Genomic DNA, 22980 nt, shown 5'->3' with positions numbered 1-22980 from the left:
CCACCTACCGCACGCATGTGGTGGTCCCCCGCATCGCGTCGCATCCGCGCGGCCGTTCGGAGCCCACGAGCACGCGGGCGCGGGGAGGAGGAGGGGGGGCTTCCCCCGGAACGCGTAGCTTAGCTGGCCCTAACCTAAGCAGGGGCAGGCGGCCTGCCGTCGCCTAGGAACAACGGCCAATCACCCCCACCGTACAACAGAGCGCAAGGCGTGGGCCCGGCGCATCGCGGCCGCACATCGCGCCCCCGCACGAACCTCTGGGCAGGCCGCCAGGGGCAACCGCGGGATTTCGGCGCTAATTCCGCGGCGTAAAAGGGATCCGCCGAGGGTTTAAGGAGCCTTCTCCCCTTCTCCCCTCGGGCTCCGCGCCAGCGCAACACAAAGCCTGAGGAAACAGAAAGCAGAGGAGAGGAAGGGAAAGAGAGGCGGAGGGAGGGAGGGAGGGAAAGCATTCGCGGCGAGGAGGCGGCGAGCAAGAGGGGGCGGGGGAGGGACGGAGCAGGCGCTCCTCCTAGGGTTCCGGGCGCCGGTCGCCGCCGGGTCAAGCGAGGTCAGCGACTCTGCCTTTTCTTTTCGCCGACCCAATTGTACGGCTCCGGGTGGCGGGAAGCCGGGAACGCGACGCGTCCGCGTTTCGCCATTGCTTCGCTGGTCGAGTTCTCGAAGGGGGCGGTCTCCGTGCTGGCCGCTGTGGCGCTGTAGAGAAGTCAGGGAGAGGCGCTGTTTTTTTTTTCCTTCTTTTTTGGTTGTATTGTTCGTGGACTACTATTTTTGGCGAAGGCGGGCGGGTGGGTTCGCCCCTGGTTTCTGGAACCGGGAGCGCGTTTCCGTGCGAGGCGAGCGCTTGATCAGGTGGCGAATTTACAACCCCGTGGCTGTTTTTGCGCCATTTTCTACGATGATTGTGCTCTGCGGCTTCGTCCGGACCCTGTCTCCCTAGGATGGCGACTCTTCGCCGAACGTGTTCTTTTTCCCTGTGTGCTTTCCCTCGGTGGTGTTGGAAACTTCCGGGTGCATCAGATAGGTAGCGTAGTAGTAGATTTTTAATAAAATTAGACAGTTTTGTTAACAATGGTGACTATATGCATAATTTTTTCACAAAGAGCAATAAGTTACTGTTGCGTTGGACTACAAACTGTGTGATAAAGGGCTGTCATTTATTTATTTATTTTGAAATTTCTTTTTACCGGTCGCCTGCATTTTTCAAAAAAATGCACGCGGCTGCTGAACTTACACCGGTGAACTGCGAGGCGTAGCCGAGTGAGGGGACCTCGCTGGAGTTAGTGATTAGATTGGCGGTGGCAGGGGTGTTTGGCGCCGGGCATAGGGGTTGGCTAGGTTGAACCCTTGATCCAGCGATGGTGGTGGCGGTGGCCGCACGACATGATAAGCTGGAGGCAGCGGCACAATGGATGCAGGTTGGATTGAGGAGGCAAGCAGAAGAAGATCTGAGGAGAGAAAAAAGAAGATCCAACGTGTTGAACAGTGGACTGTGGTTTTAAAAACACATCCGCCATAGTTATAGGCAGTTCCCTTTATTTATTCACACTTTGCATGATTTTTTTCTCATGCAGCATGCATATGCTTACACCCCTAAATAACAGAATTTTGTTGTGAATTCAGCACTGAACGGTCACATTTGTTGTTCAGAAAAATGGTCGCAGGGAGTGCCCTGCCGTTAATTGGAGGTACAGGAGATGCGGACTGGCAACCAAGCAAGGACCTGGGTTCATATGACCTTTCGCCAGCAAGTCTTTCAGGAGAGGAGCTGGCATTCGACATGAACAGTGGTGCTATTCATGGAAGCTGGAGGGATGCTGCCCCTGATCGCAGTGGGAGTGCACCTCCTAGCATGGAGGGGTCTTTGGCTGAACTTGGTCACCTCATAGGCAAGCACAGTGGGAACCTTGAGGCCACATTGAGGAACTTGAGCTCTGGAGCTGTCAGTTCAGAGTCGGAGCTATGCTCTGATCCGGCATACTTGAAATATTATGGCTGCAAGGTGAATTTGAACCCAAGGCTTCCTGCACCGCTTGTCTCAAGAGAGAGCAGAAGGTTAATGAACCGGTCTAGCAAAGCTGGAGAATGGAGGCCATTATATGATCACAGCAGCAGTGACAGGTCCTTGACTCATCGTTCTACTCTATCAACGCACAAGGAGGAGCCTGAGGATGACACTTCATCGAAGTTAGATTCAAGCTCGGCAGAGGATGCTGGATGTCATACTGACCAAAGCACATCTAGCATAGGGTGTCACAGCTCAAAACTTGGAGGCTTAATGCAGGTAAATTGTCCATGTATTAACTCCTTAAGCACTTCTAGGTCTGCTGCGTTTGTTCCATATATAAATTAACCAAGCTTATGATTCCTTATTCCCAAAATACTTCATTCAACATCCATCAAGGTTTTTCTTGAACACCTTGATTAAACTACATGTCATTTTGCATCCATCAAGTATTAAATTCCACCTGCAAAATTTTAAGGCATTATGTCTTCACAATGAACAAGAAATGGAGCTTTTGGTGGGCGTAAATATCCAACTCATGATTAACCAGTGTAACAAGATACTAATTCACCTGCAGTTTGCACCATCCTTTTCCAATCTTGAGTTAGAACTGTAGCAGCTGGGCTTTTCGGTAAAAGCATAACTAAATATCCTAAGTTCCCTAAAAAATACATATCTTATGTCATATTTAAGATTTCAAACTTCGGCCTTGTTTTGAAATAGCAACTGTAGATCCAGAATGCTTAATATGATTGATGTTTTTCTGTTACCTATCTGCCAAAAAAAACTTATTTATGATTCGCAAAAGATGTTGGAAGTGGAAGTTCTTAGTAGTTACTTGTAAATCATGTTCTATAATCATGGTTAAGGGCTTGTTTTTTTTCTAATTAATGAGAAACTTAGTGTGCGGGCGCACACTTGTTTGATGATTGACAGTGTATGTATTGTTGATTGACACTTTGGATACCTCATTTTAAACTAGTACTGATGGTTTGCTTATTATTTAGGAAAACTTTCCTCGCAGCACTGATTTGTACAATAATTCTTCTGGTCCTTCAAATACCAATTCTGGTGATGAAGAATCTGTCTGTTGCATCAGCTCATCAATGAATTCTCCACATGCTATTGTCAAGTCATCAGATTTGAATGGATTTCCAATAGATACCCCTCAACGGCCATGTGGACCTATTGGGAGTCCAGTGAGAAATACACTTAGTAGCAACAGTCTCGCAGCTTCATCTCCTTCGACTTCATCCAGTTCTGTGAATAATATCATGGGCGCTTCTCAGCAGGGAAATCCGAGTACTGAAATTAAGTCTGGTGGTGCAGTGCGTGCCATACTTAATGGTGTGGACTCCAGTATGAAAAACCTGAATATTAATCTGGATACCCAGGGTAGTGCACATGTTAGGCAACAGCGGCAGAACAGTGTCTTATTGCAGAATAGCTCATCACACTGTGATCGTACTCAAATGATTCCCCAAGGCATCAATCTTCCTCAAGTTCCGTTTGTGAATAACTTCTCTCATGCTCATATGAATCTATATTCTGGTGACATTCAGTTGATGTCCCAGCATGGAATGCCAACGCCTTTTTATACACAGAGTCCGTATTATCAGAATTCACAGTTACCTGGTGTCTTGATGCCCCCATATGGAATTGATGGCCATGGATTGCCTAGTTCATTCTTGCCACCTTTTATGACTAACTTTGCTCCTCAGCTTCCTGTCATGACACCTTTTGATACTCCTCTTACTCCGACCTTTAGTGGTAGACTAGCTGGTTTTCCTTCAACAGGAAATATTGCTGTAGGAGCTGAATTTTCGAACCCATTTAAGATTTATGAGCAACCTGGGGTGACTATGCCACCATCTGTACCTGATCTTAGCCTCATTCATTATTTCCAGCAACCATCTATGTATCACTATGGTCTTGGAAATCCATATGATACGGTGAGGCCAAGTAGTAATTTTGTAGGTAACTTTACTGCTCCTTTTGGTTCAGAAAAAGTTGTGCCAGGAATCATGCACCAGTCAGGACAGAAAGTTCAGTTTCCAAATACTGGAGCTTGTAGCTCCTCTACAACCAGAAAACAAGGAAGTTATGTTGGAAATCATCCAGGCACCTCACCTTACATCAGTACACCAATGCCATATCCTACAACTCCGGTGTCTCATGGCCAACCTTCATCAGGAACATATCCTTGTGACAGGAGAAATGGTGTACCGGGATTCCAGTCCCCATCAAAAACTATGGGCATTAGTCATGGGATTCAAGGGCAGCGAGCGGGGGAGAAATCAGATCCCAGTCCACACTGTTCTGTTGGTGAAGTTAGGTCCAACAAAGCCCACATGGTTGAGTTATCTGACATCAAAGGCCATATAGCGGAATACAGGTCAGTTGTGGAGTTAATTGTCTATTTTGTTGTCCGCCAGATGTGTATAATCAAATGAAAAGTTTTGAGGCTTTAATTGCTTGTATGTTCTTGATCACAGCTCTGACCAAAATGGCAGTCGATTCATTCAGCAGAAGCTGGAGAATGGCAGCACTGAAGACAAGGCCTTAGTGTTTGCTGAAATCCTTCCTCATGCTTCATCGTTGATGACTGATGTATTTGGAAATTATGTGATCCAAAAGGTATGCTACTCTTTTTGTATACATTATTTCTGGTAAATTGTTTATGCAAGGCATGACACATTAACACTTGCATGATTTTTCTGTAAGGCATATTACACACCTGTACCTTGTTACCAGCAGTAATTGTGAATTGTTTATTCCTTGCAGATGTTTGAACATGGGGACTGTAAGCAGAGAAGAGACCTTGCCAAAAAGCTTGCTGGTCATGTGTTAACTTTGAGCCTTCAGATATATGGTTGCCGAGTATTTCAGAAGGTAATTTCACTGCTTTTGCGGGAATATATATTTATTGCAGCATAACGACATATACATATCCAATTATCTATTGATGAATCATGTCACCCCAACATGTTGTTGAATACTAGCATATTAGCACGGCTTGTTAGATTGTTTCTCCCATTTATGTTGAGAAAACTTTGTGCAGTAAGTGATCTTCATCAAGTCATAGGACTATTTTAACTTGAATATCATATGCCACGTTTTCGTATTGTGCATGGTAATCAGGATGCAATTTTTGTTCCTGGCTGGCTAGTTATTAGTTGATCAGTATATGTTGAAGGTGAAACACGATCAAACTTTATTAAGGAACAAAAGTTCGTGATGCCATGTGCTTGTTGATAACTGGCGTGGATGTTAGCTAACGTCCTACAAAACTCACTCTGCTTTGGATCATTTGATTTTTTTTAACGGATATAGTGAAACTTCTCTTCCAAGAAAGATGAAGAATAAATAAGGTGAGAAATCATCCCTGAACTGAGTGTGATTACAGATAAAACCCGTAGAGCTATAAGGCTGGGGACTGCATGCCAAATTTGTAGAATTATCTTAGATTTTATCAGTAGCCAATGCCGGGTTGTATGTTTTTGTGTTGTATCATCGCTGAGTTGAGTAATTACAGATAAAAACCGTAGAGCTAAAAAGCTGAGGGCCACAAGCCAAACATTTGTAGAGGTATCTTAGATTTTATCAGTAGCCAATGCCTGGTTGTATGTTCTTGTGTTGTATTATTTCTCATGAATTAGTGTCAGTCCTTAATATTATGCTCTCACTGTTGGATTTTTGTTTGCCTTCTTTACTGTTAATATCGCAGGCCCTTGAAGCAATTGAGCTTGATCAAAAAATAGAACTTGTTCGTGAGCTTGATGGACATGTTCTAGAATGTGTTCGCGACCAAAATGGGAATCATGTTATACAGAAGTGTGTTGAGTGTGTCCCTGTGGAGCATATTGGCTTTGTGGTGTCGGCTTTTCAGGGACAAGTTGCCACCCTAGCCATGCATCCATATGGTTGTCGTGTTATTCAGGTAAATTGATAATGGTAGTTTGTATTATTCTTGCATCATTTGTGTGTGTTCAACTTCTCCTTTTGTCCATTTGGCAGAGAATCCTCGAGCATTGCAGCAATGGTTCAGATGGTTTAATAGATGAAATCTTGCAGTCCACTTGCATCCTGGCACAAGATCAGTATGGAAATTATGTCACACAGGTGAATTTTCTTTGCAGTCTATACTGTAATCTCGTTTACACAGATGTCTGGACAGAAAATAATTCAATGGAGGATATGGTCTAGCTGACGAACTTAGATATTTGGTCCTTTTCTGATCCCATTGTATTTGGTAGTTGTGTGTTAATCTACGCAAAGATTTGTTCCCACGTGAGGTCGTGAGCCTGTATAATCACTGATGTTGAGTCCAGCAAACATACAGTACATATTACTTCTGTTATAACACTGCTCTTTTGCAGCATGTTTTGGAGAAAGGAAAAGCGCATGAAAGGAGCCAAATCATCAGTAAATTGGCTAGGCAGGTCGTGTCCATGAGCCAAAACAAATTTGCATCTAATGTCATAGAGAAGTGTTTCCAACATGGGGATGTAGCAGAGCGGGATCTTTTGATCAAGAAGATTCTGGAACAGACTGAGGGAAATAATTATTTGCTGGTACGTACGATGAATGTTGGCTTTCTATATTTTCATGGTTAAATAGCTGACATCTAGTTTGGTCAAAACTTGGCAAATGCCTAAACTCCGGGTAAAAGAGCAAGCAGACACCTTCCATGTAAAAACATCAACAGGCAGTATGAGTTCAAGAATCTAGACATAAAACATAAATTAGTGATTCATAGGAAAATAAGAAATGGTTCTCTTGATCTCTTCAGATACTGTGTGGCCATACTCTTGACTGTCACTGCTTGGCAGTAGTATCAGTAATTCTGTTCCCTTCTGTTCTAACAAAGAAGTAATCATGTTCACTTGTATGCTGATTTTTATGTTTAAGTAGTTATAGGCTACAGTTTTGCTCATTCAATTTAATCCAGGATTGACATGCAATGTCATGATGCTTGTTTGTAGGTGATGATGAAGGACCAGTTTGCTAATTATGTGGTTCAGAAGATACTTGAAACATGCAATGGACAACAGAGGGATGCTCTTGTCAGTCGTATGAAGGGTCACTTGCAAGCGCTGAGGAAGTACACCTACGGCAAGCATATCGCCAGCCGAATCGAGCAGTTCTCTGGTGATGGTACGTTCCTCTGTCAACTCTTGTCAACCATACTGCCATGAAACGATTTCTTGTATGCCACTGGAAATTCTGGCACCGTCTCGTGGGCAATGCAACGGGTGTTGCTTGTGTCGAGCTTTCTCTTGGCCTGTGTTTCTAGCTGCATTTAACTTGTTTGCTGCGCCCGACATTTTCAGGTGCTGCGCCGCCGGGCTCCCAGAAGAAAGCCTGAACCGAAGACTACCCGGATCCTTCACGGAAAGAGTGCCGGCCACCCCAGGTCGACCCTGTCAGTGGAGAATGCGGGAAAAAAAGGGGCGGCAATGGTGCTTTTCAGCAGTCTGAACATAACTGACTCCAGATCGTACAGATAGTCTTTGTCGCCCGTGTCTGGGTGTAGTTATGCTAGGATGATTGAGTGATGGTGATCGTGTCGTGTGGCTGCTCATAGAGATTTTCCAGAATGGTGGTGTGGTAGAGTATACATGTCTAGACCTGCTTGGTGATGTGATTTGCTGACCCTGCGTTTCCCAGCGTTTGCTCTGTTTTTCTCTTTTCCAGTTATTGCGCTGTAGGTTTACCTTCGCTGATCCTATTCTCCTTTGTGCGCCAAGCACCTCCCTGCGTGCAGGTGTGAGGCATGTGACCAGGAGCCACCTGGCGTCTGAAAGGACGGAGGTGCTAAGGCTGTCAAAGTAGGTAAAAAATCCTCTTGTTTTCCTCCCCTAACCCTAGACGATTAGGGCAAACTCTAGGCTTCACTGACAAGCTCGTGGATTCATCTCCCCTCTGCCTACCGCTTCGGTGGCTGGTGGCAGGGAGGAGGATCCCAATGCCTTCACTCTAGTGCCTCTGTGGCTGGTGGCAAGGAGGGGGGTTCTGGTGTGCCTACCGCTTCGGTGGCTGGTGACAGGGAGGAGGATCCCAATGCCTTCACTCCAGTGCCTCTGTTGCTGGTGGCAAGGAGGGGGGTTCTGGTGCCTCCTTTGCTTCGGTTAGCATATTAGGTTAGGGTTTTTTAGTCCTCGCAGGTGCGGCGCTGTGGATGATGGCGTTTCTTTGAGTTTGTTTTCTGGGCTCCGATCCTTCTTGAGTTCGTCTGTTTGGACATAGTCGACGCGTAGATTTTGCCATCTCCTTGGGAGGATGAGGTTAGGGTTTCTCGCATGTAATGAGATCTTAGATCTATGAAGGGTTCAATGGCGACGACTGCCATTGACAAGCTAAGCCGGCTCTGGTATGGGAGCGACGACAACGGCACATTTTTGGTCACAATAGTGGTCCTTTTGGGGTCTCAAATTTTGGTATAATTTTTATTATGACTAAGATGCTTTGTACTTGCAGTGAACTCCTACAGGAAAACACAATTTACAGTTAGACAACTAATTAAATTAAACAAGAAGATAAGCGCCTATGCAGAGTCGTTGAATCATTTTTATTATGCAATAAGCACCACAATCTGATCTAAGCACCTACGCATTAGGAGGGGCCTTACGCTGCCGGCTGACAAAAGAATACAAGGAGTAGAATACTGACGGCTCACGCCAGAATACAAGGCAGAATACTGACGAGGATGATGGAGAAATGGAGCACACAGAAACATGCCCTCGTTTTCAATCTGTAATCAACCATCCTGAAAGTGGTTGACGAATAGTACCATGCGCAACCATGCATCCCAAATTAGCGAAGGAGCAGCAAACACAAATGCTTCCACTCATCATCGGCCAGACAGCAATCGCACCGGCGCGTCCCTCCTAATCTAACCGTTCGGCACAGGCAGAGGTGGGGGATTCGAAAACTGGGAAAGGATCAGAACCCCCACACAACATTATTCCACCACAGCAACGCCTAGCACTGTCTGTTTGTTCAGTAACTCATCATCCTCGGCCCAGTCGCCTAAGGGCTGTTTCGTCGTCGTCGGCTAGTCGAGGTGCTTGTCCTTCTCGGCCAGGAGGATGTCCTTCCACGCCTCGTAGAACATCCAGGTGATGCCCGAATTCGGCATCACCTTGAGGCAGCTCGCCCCCCACCCGCGGTAGATCCCCAGGAGGCCCTCCTCCCGGATCACTTCTGACAGGGCCGCCACCATGTTGGGCGGGCACTTCCCCTGCAGGGCGCCTACCATGAGCCGCTTCCTCGCCACCTCCAGGGGGAAGCTGATCGTGCTCGCCGTCAGACCTGCATGCAGAAACGACGAGGAAAATGTGATGCCTGTTTACTACCCTCGAGTTCCAAGTAGTTGTTTGGGCAGCAACTGAAATTCCGCTTCTTATGTAGATTCATAGTGAATTTTAAGATATTTCAATTGGTAACCGAATGAAGCTAGTTGCAGGCAGTGCTGAATCCTTTACCTGTCAGAGCTCCGATAATTAGTAGCTCAGGACGGCTCAAGGATTTCTTCTTATGTAGGCGGCAGTATGAGGTCTTGATTGTGTCGTACATAAAGTAGTAGCATGTGCTGTAAGGAAGCATGCCAATTAGTGTCGGGCAGAGGCCAGAATAGAGACCTCTGATACCTTCAGTTCGATATATCTTGCTGAAGGCAATGCTAATGCTAGGATAAGTCACTCGATCCACTGTCAGGCGATCCTGCCATAGAACATAAACAATATGATACACAAGTAGAGTGTGATGGAACAACTGAATATGACACAAGTAGAATGTGATGGAACAACTGAATATATGGCTGGAAAAATAGTTTTAAGTTTTCGCTTCAACATTGAATCAGTTCAGCAATTACCTTAATTACTTCAAGAGGATGGCACATCAATGTACCAGCAATTCCAGCAGCCGCACCAGCAATAGCAACTGGAGATAACAAGTGGAGTGGAATATCGATTTTCATATTACCAAGCTGTATCTTTGGGCATCCATCCTCTTTCCATTTCTCTTGTGCTGACTTCATGCCCCTTTTGACATACTCAAATGTTCCAAGCTCAATTGCTTGAGTGGGAATAATGCGGATCATGTTGATTGTATTGCCCACCCAAAGCCCTCTCCACCCATTATGTTCCATGATCTCCACAAAACTGCCAGCGATATGTCTGGATCCTACGCCTACAACCATTCTTGTCCTGAAATAAATGAATACCATGATATTATGCGACCATTCCTTCATTTTGATCTATACATAACATTATATGACTATAGAACTCCATTAAGATATGTGAGCAAATTAGCATTCAACTTCAGCATATAATGTCATACTCACATATTTCAACTCTCAACTTTCAACACCCAAAAACTCAGCTGAAATAAATTTTCACAAATATCTCAGAAAGGCAGGCATAGGATACTACCAAGAATACCGCATCTATAACATTTAGAGACTAATTTGGATATGCACTGCATAAAGTAACATGTTTATACATGAGAATGTGATTATTATGTTCTTGCAAGTAGAAGGTCTACACTTTTAGATTAAATGGAGGCTGAGAGTTAGAGTAATACAGTGAGAAATTGTGTAGAAAAACATAAGTTTGAAGTCCAATAGCCAACTCAGCAGCCTTGTAGTTTTGTAGCATATCAGTAAGACGGTGTCCTGGAACTTAACTTGTCTGCAAAGGTGTTTTGAGTTTAGAGATTTAGTACTCAGTTTCCAGTCAACTTTCTCAAACTGGTTACTGGATCAACTATAGTTCACGACACCCAAGTTCTTTAGTGAAGAACTTGAAAAGAAAGAGAACACACGAGTGTAAAAGAAATATCATGCTAAGGCCAGTTAGCTGGAGCACTGATTTCTGGCATCACATCTGAACTCCCAAGTGTGTGCATCAGCCCCAGATCAGAAAGTAAGCTAAAAACCAAGCTTACACCATCAAGGATCAGCACGTTAGGTGTAAAAATCACACCAGAGTACCAGACTTCATGATGAGTAAATAAATGAAACTGCGCGAGTAAAGACGGTAAGATGGTTACCTGATAGTCTCAAGGGGAGCAAGAACAGCTTTGGACATAGCACCAGCTAACGCCCCACTGGCAAATTCTCTAATCTCTCTACTTCTAAAAAATGTCTGCAGTGGATTGGAAAAAAGAACATGTCAAGACAATCACTCACAAATCCATGTCCAGTTACACATTTCAGTTTGGTAGTTGGAACAACTAATTGCAAATATTACATGTGCACACCTCCAGATACATAAATTTATACCACGGAAAATTACAAGTGCCGAAGGGTAAATGTTGTTCCATATGTTTGCCTTTGTTCAAACCCAGAGAATATTCCTAACACAACCAAAAATCTTTTCTCAAGTTACCTAAGCGTATAAAACTAGTTGACTCATTCTAATGTTAAAATAAAATGGAAATTTGAAATGATAGTGCGCGAGGCTTTCATATTCTCTTCCGCCTTTTGAACCTAGCTCATTCTTTCCTCTTGCAGATTCTCATTCTCCACAGCAAAAGGTGTAAGAAGGGGCAAATGGTCTCAGCTTTTAAGTTCTGAATATTATTTCCCAATTGTAGCCTATCCCGGGCCTACAAATTAGTACCAAAAGTCATGCAGTAATTTGTATTGATACTTACTCCATTCGGACGACAGCCGACAGGATTCATGCGCATTGATTGGTCTAATAAGCATGGTCCTAACAATAGTAACACGCATCCACAGAAAAGGAACGAAAAGGCGCAAAGAAAAGTAAGCTAAAAAAAGGTTTTGTTCATGCACGAGTCAAACGAAAAGATGAATAATGACAAATACTGAGATTAGACATGTTTCCTGGGTGCACTGGTGGGATAGGAAACAAACAACTCTGAAACGAATCTGCAAATTGTATTAAACGGAGAAGCAGATTCAGCAGCTACTTTGGACGTCAGGGCAGAATATCCCCCTGTAAAATATCCTCAGCAGATATTTTCGCACAGTTCATGCGCTCCGCTCTGCGCCAAACAGGTCAGAATTCAAACAAGATTTGGTATCGCTGCGTCTACGGCCCTAACTAAACCGAAGCAAGCGAGCGCATCCGTCCAGTGGGGGGGAACCATTCGCCATCCGCCCGTTTAAGCAGATGGGAACATCCAGCAGGCTACGAACAGCAGCGGCAGCCTAATAGACTCTCGGATGGGAGGGGCATGCTTACCCTGAAGGCCTCCCCGACGTCCGGCAGCCCGGCGCCGATGACCTTGGCGGCGTCGAGGCCGTCGTCCTTGGGGAGCGCCATGACGAGGAGCTCCTTGTATCCGCCGCCGCTGGAGGCGGCCCCCTTGGCCCCGACCCCCACCCCGACCCCGGCGCCGGCGAAGCCGACGCTGGCGAGGGACAGGTTCCCGGCGCCGCCGCTCCCGCTGGGCGCGTCCTGGAAGCCCATGGCGATGGCGGCGCGTCCGGAAGCGAGGGGGGGTGGGAGGTCGATAATATCCCGGAGGGGAGGGGGGCGGCCGCAAAAAGGTGTCCGCTCGGCGCTCGCGGGGCCCGGGGGCGCGGCGCGGTGTCTGAAATATGGGGGCGCGCGCCCCGCGTCAGTTTTCGTTCTCGGTTGTGTCTTCGGGGTCTTCGTCGGCACCGAGCAGAAAGTGGCGGCTAGGAGGCAGGCAGGCAGGAGGGAATCGGGCTCCAGCGATAGGGACGTAGGGTTTGGGGATGGCCATTGGTTTGCTTGCTGGGCCGCCAAAAAGGAGAGGACTGCTGGAGGAACCCAGGCCCTCTTTAAACTGTATACTCCTATATATTTTCTCAAAAAATAAATCAAACTGTGTATATAGGTTTCTTGGGAGAAATAATCTAAGGACTGCCTTTTTTTAGGGAAAAATTCTAAGGATTGCCTTTTTTGTTCTGAAAATTACTCAAAGGTTTTTTTTCAAAAGGGAAACTTTCATCAATCAAGCAGAGCCATTAGGCCAACTCCACCGCACGACCCTAAATCTATACCCATTTTGTCCAGATTTTGTCCGTATGGGGTAGAAATAAGGAGAACAAACGGCGGACAGAGGCCGCACAAACTCGCTGCTCGCAGTGCTACTACCCCATTTTCACCCCATACGTTGTGGTCGTGGGTGCACATGGTGGGCCAGGTACAGAAAAGGAGAGAGTGACATGTGGGGTCGAGACGGACACAGGCGGACGACAAGGACGCAAAGGCGTCCGCTTTCTGTCCGCTTTGGCCCCAAACCTAGAGCAACTTTGGTCTGGAAATGGGGCAAAAGCGGACATGGGCCGGACAAAACGTCCGTATGCTCCCATGCGTTGGGTCGTTTGATTTATCCGTTTTACCCTAAACGGACACAAACAGATCATTTGGGATAGAAATGGATCACACGGTGGAGTTGGCCTTACAATCCTACCGACACAAAAGGTCAATCTCATCGGGCACACAATGCAACCAAACCGCAGTTTTAGGCGAAGAGCGTCGTAATAACTAGGCTAGGATATGAGGAACTTTATTTTGCTCACGGTTAACCAAACTAAAATCATGCTAACGACTGAGTAAAAGTTGTCTGGCATCTCCTACCAGGGCCGCTACTGGCAATCTAGAGCAATCTGTTTCCACTATGAGTTTGTTCGGACTATGAGCAAGCGCCAGGTTTAAACCTTCTAGCAAAGCTGCTACTCCAGCTTCCAAAGCATTAGTGCATCTCTGAATGGATCTGCACGAAGCAAAGATAGTTGCGCCTGTGTGATCCCGCAGGATCATGCCGACACCTCTTGTGCCCTCCTCCTCTTGCCAAGAGCCATCTATGTTAAGCTTTACCCATCCCAAGGGGGATTTAATCCAACGCTCTTTGGTACTGCTACCGCCCGACAACATTTTATGTGGGTTGTTCCTAGTTCGATACCTGATGTAGTCGACTATTGTCTCCCCTGCATTAGGGAGCTGCTTGATGTTGAGTAATGTGTGGATGTAGCTGGATAAGAATCTACTTGATGCTGCTATAGGGGGCGTAGGCTTCTCATGATACACCTCGTTTCGTACATGCCAGTCTCGTCGGAGAGACATGATCATAGGTAGGTGTTCCTCGTCCGAGCAACGATCAAGGTTCACCAGAAATACAAAATATGCCAAATATAATACAAATTGTGTTGAGATCTTGTGTCACCGAACGACCATCGCCGCAGCCGCCAGAACAAGTCACAGAAGCGTAGTTGTCGCCGCTCGCATACTGAAGCTTCCCTTTGAATCAAAGGAATAGTGGCATTTGAATTCCTACTCTTTTATCTCATAAGAATTTGAACATATATTCGGGCCTCTTTTATAGACTCAATAGCGTAGGGTCGAGGCGTCTGCCCGGTGTTTTTTTCCTGTGTTTCCATCCAAACAACTATCCCTATAGCTTTTATGTGTGTTTTATAACCCTTTAGTTTACATGTGAACCCAGCGCGTTCTCCTTTCGATCGGCTCACCACTTCACCATGGACAGGCGCGAGCGTCCATCGGCGAGCGCATCGAGAACGGGACCGGATGGTCGTCGTGTCATCTGGAATACTATATGGATGCGCCCTGCTCCCCCTAAGGTACGGGTTTTTGCCTGGCGGTTTTTCTATGCTACGTCGGACCATTGCACATACTGGTACACTATCGAAGGCATTCATCATATAGAGTTTCTCTCGTATTTTGATTGTGAGTTATAATTACATTCAGTTGAAGTGTGTCATTATAAAGTGTATTATCTATTTAAGTTGACATCCAGAGGCATTGTGAAAAAGATATGTCATCACACTTGCATTTCTAAAAAATGCTATATACACAATGTCTTATTGTGATGCTTATAAGTGAGATATGTAGCCGCTTCTTACCCTATGATCTTTCCTACTTATAATGTTTGGAGTTGGTGGTGAGTCCACATGTGAGACCAACAAGCTTAAAAATAAACAAATGCACTTTTACCCACACACATGTGAGACTAGCAACCTTTCAAAAAGGATTTAAAAAACTTCCAAAAGATATAAATAAACAAATGTACCTTTACTCACATGTGGGACTAACACAAATAAACACATTAAGTACTACTTTCATGTGAGAGTGATACCAACACTTACAAAAGGCACAAATAACAAATGCAGAAATACGGCTCCAACACAAAATCATGTTATATCACAAAATAAGAGAGTGACCAGTTTGTAATTCGACAGTGATTATAGTCATTGTCCTCTTTCCCGTCCACGATCATGTGCAGTCAACATACTAATGTTCATTCTCCTATGTTTCTACATTTGAAATGTTGTGTCCTACAAATAACCTACCATGGTATCTTAAGATTCTCCAACGTTTGCCACATGACCTTTGTTGTATTTTTGTTCTTTTTAATCGTGAATTGCACAAAGTCCACATGACACTAATGTCTTTTGATGATATCCTGAGCCTGTCACTTAACTCCTCGCCTTTCTTACAGTTTGTAGCAACACATATGAATTGAATGATATAATTTTTGTGACATGTAATCACCTTTTTTGGTTAAATTAATGATCAGAGTTGGTCCTTGAAATACTCATGTGCCACGTAAATAAGGAAGGAGGGAATGTTTTTAACCCATATTGTATATGGTGGTTGCATCTGTCTATGACATTCTGATGTCTTGTAGATACCCACATCTGTCGTGCTAGGAGGAGACTTGGGGCAAAATACTTGCATGCATCAAGAATTTAAGTCAACGAACTCTATCCATAGAGAAGTCCAAGCATTGGTTGCAGTTGCATTGTACCCCTTGTAGTTTGTGATATCCTTCAACATGTCAACACAAGTCTTAGCTTTCCACAAGCTTCACCAAGCCAAGGAGATCGTCCTCATCATCAAGTTTAGATTTCTAACATGCTAGCTACCATTACTATCTCCATTGAAATAAGTAAGACCATGTACCCGAGGGAAATCCATTTTCCCCCTTTTTTGAGATTTTTTTCAACATGTTGGAGAATTCTTGGTATTGACACGTGTATTATGGGGGTGGGTAGAGGTGTGTTTCATGTGTGGCCGTTGCCATTTCTTCCGCTGCTGACTTTCTGTTGACGTGCGTCACATGTTTGCTATTTTTTCCTTTATTCTTTTCATCCAAGTCGGTGCACTGTGGTTGGTTGATGGGTGTCGAAGTTCTTTGTGTCTACCGCATAGTAACTGGGCGGTCCTTAGGTGACAACCGTTTAAGCGGTTGGTTCTAGAGTAGATTGGATTTTTCTAGAGAGTACCTTTTGTACGGCGGTCGCAGATTTCAAGGAGCATTTTGGGTTGTGCGTTTGTGTATAAACAGTGGTTTCCTCTTCTGAATTGGGCACAGTTTTGCCTCTCTTGTTGGGTCTATGGTGGGTCTTAGTGCGCATGTTGGCTGTTCGCCGGATCGCCGCCTAGGTCGCCACTCCTTACATGTGATTGGTCGTAGTTTAAGGGATGGACGTTGCTCCGATGGTTCCCTTTCAACTGTCCAGTCGGCTATTGATGGTGTTGCTTCTCTACTTCTCTAGTGTGTCAATCATTGCATTCAACTCTGTAGTGAATGTCGATGAGGTGTACCAGGTGCTCGCGCCGCCTGATCCTTGGCCTCACACTCGACCAGGTCATCGATGCTCCACCATCTCATGTCATCGAATCCCGTGTAGAGCTGCCGCCTCCATTAGGCAATCATGCAAATTGGCACGAGGACGCTCATTCCATAGCCACAGTCGCGTCACCTTGCCATCATCCACGCACAAGCAAGTTGGCCATCCTATCGAGCCATGCCGTATTGGTTAGTCTCGCACATGAACCACTGTGCATGCCATTCTAGCGTTGCCTCCTGCCATGGCGCCCAGAGCTCTATCGTTCGTAAGACCTGTGCCACTTGTTGCAGACACACCAGTGATCCGAGAGAGAGAGAGGGTAGCTGCAACACCTCATCACATCACATGTCCTCACCGCGCTCCGCCGCTCACGTCTGAGAGGACAACTCAAGTGCCCCATGTCAAGGGATCTGGCATGCCTGTCTAGTGGCAGGTCCTGTTGAAAATATGAGCAATTACCAAATGATTTTATTAACAGAAATACTAGATAAGGCATGACTATTATAACAGAGATAAAACAAGTCATGCAAGACAAAGAGAAGGTAAATAGCATATGCATATATGAACTAGAACCGAACATATCTAGAGCAGACACTAGTGCAAAAAACTGTGGCAGAACTTCAAATAGAAAGAGCATGAGCACGTACGGAATAGCAACAGACCTCTCTTTAATTTAGACATCAGCTCGGCTCATTCCCGCAACTCGTGGGGCGGCGCGACACGCGTGACGAGGCGTGGCATGGCGAGACGAGCGACGGAGGAGGAGCGCATGTGAATGTCCCTCTTGTTCTCATGCTCATACATGTGGGAAAATGATGTCTACTACACAAACTTCTTCTTGTAGACGTTGTTGGGCCCCCAAGTCCAGAGGTTTGTAAGACAGTACAAATTTCCCTCAAGTGGATGACCTAAGGTTTATCAATCCGTGGGAGGCATAGGATGAAGATGGTCTCTCTCAAACAACCCTGCAACCAAATAACAAAGAGTCTCTTGTGTCTCCAACACACCCAATACAATGGTAAATTGTATAGGTGCACTAGTTCGGCGAAGAGATGGTGATACAAGTGCAATATGGATGGTAGATGAAGGTTTTTGTAATCTGAAAATATAAAAACAGCAAGGTAGCAAGCGATAAAAATGAGCGTAAACGGTATTGCAATGCTAGGAAACAAGGCCTAGGGTTCATACTTTCACTAGTGCAAGTTCTCTCAAGAATAATAACATAATTGGATCATATAACTATCCCTCAACATGCAACAAAGAGTCACTTCAAAGTCACTAATAGCGGAGAACAAACGAAGAGATTATTGTAGGGTAAGAAACCACCTCAAAGTTATTCTTTCGGATCAATCTATCATAGAGTTCATACTAGAATAACACCTTAAGACACAAATCAACCAAAACCCTAATGTCACCTAGATACTCCAATGTCACCTCGAGTATCCATGGGTATGATTATACGATATGCATCACACAATCTCAGATTCATCTATTCAACCAACACAAAAGTACTTCAAAGAGTGCCCCAAAGTTTCTACCGAAGAGTCAAGACGAAAACGTGTGCCAACCCCTATGCATAAGTTCACGAGGTAACGGAACTCGCAAGTTGATCACCAACACATACATCAAGTGGATCACGTGATATCCCATTGTCATCACAGATAAGCACGTGCAAGACATACATCAAGTGTTCTCAAATCCTTAAAGACTCAATCCGATAAGATAACTTCAAAGGGAAAACTCAATCCATTACAAGAGAGTAGAGGGGGGAGAAACATCATAAGATCCAACTATAATAGCAAAGCTCGGGATACATCAAGATCGTGCCGAATCAGGAACACGAGAGAGAGAGATCAAACACATAGCTACTGGTACATACCCTCATCCCCGAGGGTGAACTACTCCCTCCTCGTCATGGAGAGCGCCGGGATGATGAAGGTGGCCACCGGAGAGGGATTCCCCCCTCCGGTAGGGTGCCGGAACGGGTCTAGATTGGTTTTCGGTGTCTACGGAGGCTTCTGGCGGCAGAACTCCCGATCTATTCTGCTCCCCGATGTTTTTAGGGTATATGGACATATATAGGCGAAAGAAGTCGGTCAGGGGAGCCACGAGGGGCCCACGAGGGTGGGGGGCGCACCTCCCTGCCTCGTGGCTTCCTCGAAGCTTCCCTGACGTCTACTCCAAGTCTCCTGGATTGCTTTCGTTCCAAAAATAACTCTCCCAAAGGTTTAATTCCATTTGGACTCCGTTTGATATTCCTTTTCTTCGAAACACCAAAATAGGCAAGAAAACAACAATTTGGGCTGGGCCTCCGGTTAATAGGTTAGTCCCAGAAATAATATAAAAGTGTTTAGCAAAGCCCATAAACATCCAAACTAGATAATATAATAGCATGAATACTTCATAAATTATAGATACGTTGGAGACGTATCAGAAAACAACCTCCCTTTTAAAGAGGTCCAACTCCCACCAAACTAGCAATATGGGACTAAACTTTAGTAGCACCCCTTGCCTTACACGAATGGGCCAAGTGGGCCTCTAGGATTTATTATGAATTTTTGAAATTGCTATTGGGCCGTCCCAAAATAGACTAAATTCCAGCAATCCCCACCAGATCTCAGAGGCACACATAATTTGCCTTTGGTTCCAAAACACTGTTTTATATACCGGTACTATAGTGGAGATTGTTAAGTTGAACTTCCACCTAGAACTCTATGCTATACTAGTAAGCAACTTGAATAGTGGACTGGGCCTTGAATTGCAAGTTTTGGCTAATCTAACTTCACACAAAGCCTTGACCGATACTAGGCTACCGTGGGTCTTCTCCGCGGGTGGAGTTTATGCGTCATACTCCGAGACCTTTCACGAGTTTACTAGAGAGCACCCTTGAAAGGATCGATAAAGTTGACTAGAGGGGGGGGCGGTGAATAGGCAACTAACAATTTTTAGCTTTTCTTTACCAATTTAAACTTTGCATCAAAGTAGGTTGTCTAGATATGCAACTAGGTGACCAACCTATATGATGCAAACACAATAAGAACACAAGCAAGCAAGGGATATAACACAAATAAGCTTGCACGAGTAAACGTACGAGATAACCGAGAGTGGAGACGGCGAAGACAAGGATGTGTTACCGAAGTTCCTTACTTTTGAGGGGAAGTACATCTCTGTTGGAGCGGTGTGGAGGCACAATGCTCCCCAAGAAGCCACTAGGGCCACCGTATTCTTCTCAAGCCCTCACACAATGCGAGATGTCGTGATTCCACTATTGGTGCCCTTGAAGGCAGCGACCGGACCTTTACAAACAAGGTTGGGGCTCTCTCCACAACTGAATTGGAGGCTCCCAACAAAACCATGGAGCTTCACCACAATGGAATGTGGCTCCGAGGTGACCTCAACCGTCTAGGGTACTCAAACACCCAAGAGTAACAAAATCCACACAAGAAAGTATGGGGAAGCAAATATCCTTTGGTGGAAGTGTGGATCTAGGTCCCCTCCTTCAATCCCTAGCAAATCAACAAGTTTGAGTGGCTAGGGAGAGAGATTGGGCAAGAGAGCTTGGGTTGCATTCTGTGTGCCCTTGCCATTGCATTATCCATAGAGAAGTCCAAGCATTGGTTGCAGTTGCATTGTACTCCTTGTAGTTTGTGATATCCTTCAACATGTCAACACAAGTCTTAGCTTTCCACAAGCTTCACGAAGCCAAGGAGATCGTCCTCATCATCAAGTTTAGATTTCTAACAGGCTAGCTACCATTACTATCTCCATTGAAATAAGTAAGACCATGTACCCGAGGGAAATCCATTTTCCCCCTTTTTTGAGATTTTTTTCAACATGTTGGAGAATTCTTGGTATTGACACGTGTATTATGGGGGTGGGTAGAGGTGTGTTTCATGTGTGGCCGTTGCCATTTCTTCCGCTGCTGACTTTCTGTTGACGTACGTCACATGTTTGCTATTTTTTCCTTTATTCTTTTCATCCAAGTTAGTGCACTGTGGTTGGTTGATGGGTGTCGAAGTTCTTTGTGTCTACCGCATAGTAACTGGGCGGTCCTTAGGTGACAACCGTTTAGGTGGTTGGTTCTAGAGTAGATTGGATTTTTCTAGTGAGTACCTTTTGTATGGCGGTCGCAGCTTTCAAGGAGCATTTTGGGTTGTGTGTTTATGTATAAACAGTGGCTTCCTCTTCTGAATTGGGCACAATTTTGCCTCTCTTGTTGGGTCTATGGTGGGTCTTAGTGCGCATGTTGGCTATTCGCCGGATCGCCACCTAGGTCGCCACTCCTTACATGTGATTGGTCGTAGTTGAAGGGGTGGCCGTTGCTCCGGTGGTTCCCTTTCAACTGTCCAGTCGGCTGTTGATGGTGTTGCTTCTCTACTTCTCTAGTGTGTCATTCATTGCATTCAACTCTGTAGTGAATGTCGCTGAGGTGTACCAGGTGCTCGCGCCGCCTAATCCTTGACCTCACACTCGACCAGGTCATCGACGCTCCACCATCTCATGTCACCGAATCCCGTGTAGAGCTGCTGCCTCCATTAGGCAATCATGCAAACTGGCACGAGGACGCTCATTCCATAGCCACAGTCGCGTCACCTTGCCATCATCCATGCACAAGCAAGTTGGCCATCCTATCGAGCCATGCCGTACTGGTTAGTCTCGCACATGAACCACTGTGCATGCCACTCTAGCGTTGCCTCCTGCCATGGCACCCAGAGCTCTATCGTTCGTAAGACCTGTGCCGCTTGTTGGAGACACACCGGTGATCTGAGAGAGAGATAGAAAGAGAGAGAGAGAGAGAGAGGGTAGCTGCAACACCTCATCACATCACATGTCCTCGCCGCGCTCCGCCGCTCACGTCTGAGAGGACAACTCAAGTGCCCCATGTCAAGGGATCTGGCATGCCTGTCTAGTGGCAGGTCCTGTTGAAAATATGAGCAATTACCAAATGATTTTATTAACAGAAATACTAGATAAGGTGTGACTATTATAATAGAGATAAAACAAGTCATGCAAGACAAAGAGAAGGTAAATAGCATATGCATATATGAACTAGAACCGAACATATCTAGAGTAGACACTAGAGCAAAAAACTGTGGCAGAACTTCAAACAGAAAGAGCATGAGAACGTACGGAATAGAAACAGACCTCTCTTTAATTTAGACATCAACTGGCTCATTCCCGCAACTCGCGGGGCGGCGCGGCGCGCGTGATGAGGCGTGGCGTGGTGAGACGAGCGACGGAGGAGGAGCGCATGTGAATGTCCCTCTTGTTCTCATGCTCATACATGTGGGAAAATAATGTCCACTACACAACCTTCTTCTTTTAGACGTTGTTGGGCCTCCAAGTGCAGAGGTTTGTAGGACAGTAGCAAATTTCCCTCAAGTGGATGACCTAAGGTTTATCAATCCATGGGAGGCGTAGGATGAAGATGGTCTCTCTCAAACAACCCTGCAACCAAATAACAAAGAGTCTCTTGTGTCCCCAACACACCCAATACAATGGTAAATTGTATAGGTGCACTAGTTCGGCAAAGATATGGTGATACAAGTGCAATATGGATGGTAGATGAAGGTTTTTGTAATCTGAAAATATAAAAACAGCAAGGTAGCAAGCGTTAAAAATGAGCGTAAACGGTATTGCAATGCTAGGAAACAAGGCCTAGGGTTCATACTTTCACTAGTGCAAGTTCTCTCAAGAATAATAACATAATTGGATCATATAACTATCCCTCAACATGCAACAAAGAGTCACTCCAATGCCACTAACAGTGGAGAACAAACAAAGAGATTATTGTAGGGTATGAAACCACCTCAAAGTTATTCTTTCGGATTGATCTATCATAGAGTTCGTACTAGCATAACACCTTAAGACACAAATCAACCAAAACCCTAATGTCACCTAGATACTCCAATGTCACCTCAAGTATCCGTGGGTATGATTATACGATATGCATCACACAATCTCAGATTCATCTATTCAACCAACACAAAGTACTTCAAAGAGTGCCCCAAAGTTTCTAACGAAGAGTCAAGACGAAAACGTGTGCCAACCCCTATGCATAAGTTCACGAGGTAACGAAACTCGCAAGTTGATCACCAACACATACATCAAGTGGATCACGTGATATCCCATTGTCACCACAGATAAGCACGTGCAGACATACATCAAGTGTTCTCAAATCCTTAAAGACTCAATCCGATAAGATAACTTCAAGGGAAAACTCAATCCATTACAAGAGAGTAGAGGGTGGAGAAACATCACAAGATCCAACTATAATAGCAAAGCTCGCGATACATCAAGATCGTGCCGAATCAAGAACACGAGAGAGAGAGATCAAACACATAGCTACTGGTACATACCCTCAGCCCCGAGGGTGAAC

At 45.3% G+C, this 22980-nt stretch overlaps 2 protein-coding genes across 2 annotated transcripts; one reads left to right on the top strand and one right to left on the bottom strand.

Annotated features, from left to right (window-relative positions):
• Positions 1–384: 384 nt before the first annotated feature.
• Positions 385–7672, top strand: LOC125509847 (pumilio homolog 5-like). The gene is made up of 10 exons (XM_048674875.1): positions 385–550; positions 1651–2284; positions 3013–4400; positions 4501–4642; positions 4790–4897; positions 5733–5945; positions 6023–6127; positions 6385–6579; positions 6991–7162; positions 7339–7672. The coding sequence occupies exons 2-10, from the start codon at positions 1655–1657 to the stop codon at positions 7371–7373; spliced, it is 2988 nt and encodes a 995-aa protein (XP_048530832.1). The 5' UTR covers positions 385–550; positions 1651–1654; the 3' UTR covers positions 7374–7672.
• Positions 7673–8545: 873 nt separating this feature from the next.
• Positions 8546–12617, bottom strand: LOC125509846 (probable mitochondrial adenine nucleotide transporter BTL1). Its single transcript, XM_048674874.1, has 5 exons — positions 12220–12617; positions 11060–11154; positions 9882–10215; positions 9493–9730; positions 8546–9319 (listed from the first exon to the last, which is right to left on the bottom strand). Exons 1-5 carry the CDS (start codon positions 12445–12447, stop codon positions 9063–9065), a joined length of 1152 nt encoding a protein of 383 aa, XP_048530831.1. The 5' UTR covers positions 12448–12617; the 3' UTR covers positions 8546–9062.
• Between the last annotated feature and the right edge of the window lie 10363 nt (positions 12618–22980).

Source organism: Triticum urartu, chromosome 5 (assembly GCF_003073215.2).
Source record: "Triticum urartu cultivar G1812 chromosome 5, Tu2.1, whole genome shotgun sequence".
NCBI classification, from domain to species: domain Eukaryota; kingdom Viridiplantae; phylum Streptophyta; class Magnoliopsida; order Poales; family Poaceae; genus Triticum; species Triticum urartu.
This window is presented reverse-complemented; position numbering and strand designations above follow the sequence as displayed.

Excerpts from the sequence above, each read along its gene's own strand:
- LOC125509847 (XM_048674875.1), top strand. The coding sequence starts at position 1,655 with ATGGTCGCAGGGAGTGCCCTGCCGTTAATTGGAGGTACAGGAGATGCG. Across the intron at positions 2,285-3,012 it reads AACTTGGAGGCTTAATGCAG|GAAAACTTTCCTCGCAGCAC; the intron begins GTAAATTGTCCA and ends CTTATTATTTAG. Across the intron at positions 5,946-6,022 it reads ATGGTTGTCGTGTTATTCAG|AGAATCCTCGAGCATTGCAG; the intron begins GTAAATTGATAA and ends TCCATTTGGCAG.
- LOC125509846 (XM_048674874.1), bottom strand. The coding sequence starts at position 12,447 with ATGGGCTTCCAGGACGCGCCCAGCGGGAGCGGCGGCGCCGGGAACCTG. Across the intron at positions 9,731-9,881 it reads ATCCTCTTGAAGTAATTAAG|GATCGCCTGACAGTGGATCG; the intron begins GTAATTGCTGAA and ends GTTCTATGGCAG. Across the intron at positions 9,320-9,492 it reads AATTATCGGAGCTCTGACAG|GTCTGACGGCGAGCACGATC; the intron begins GTAAAGGATTCA and ends TTCTGCATGCAG.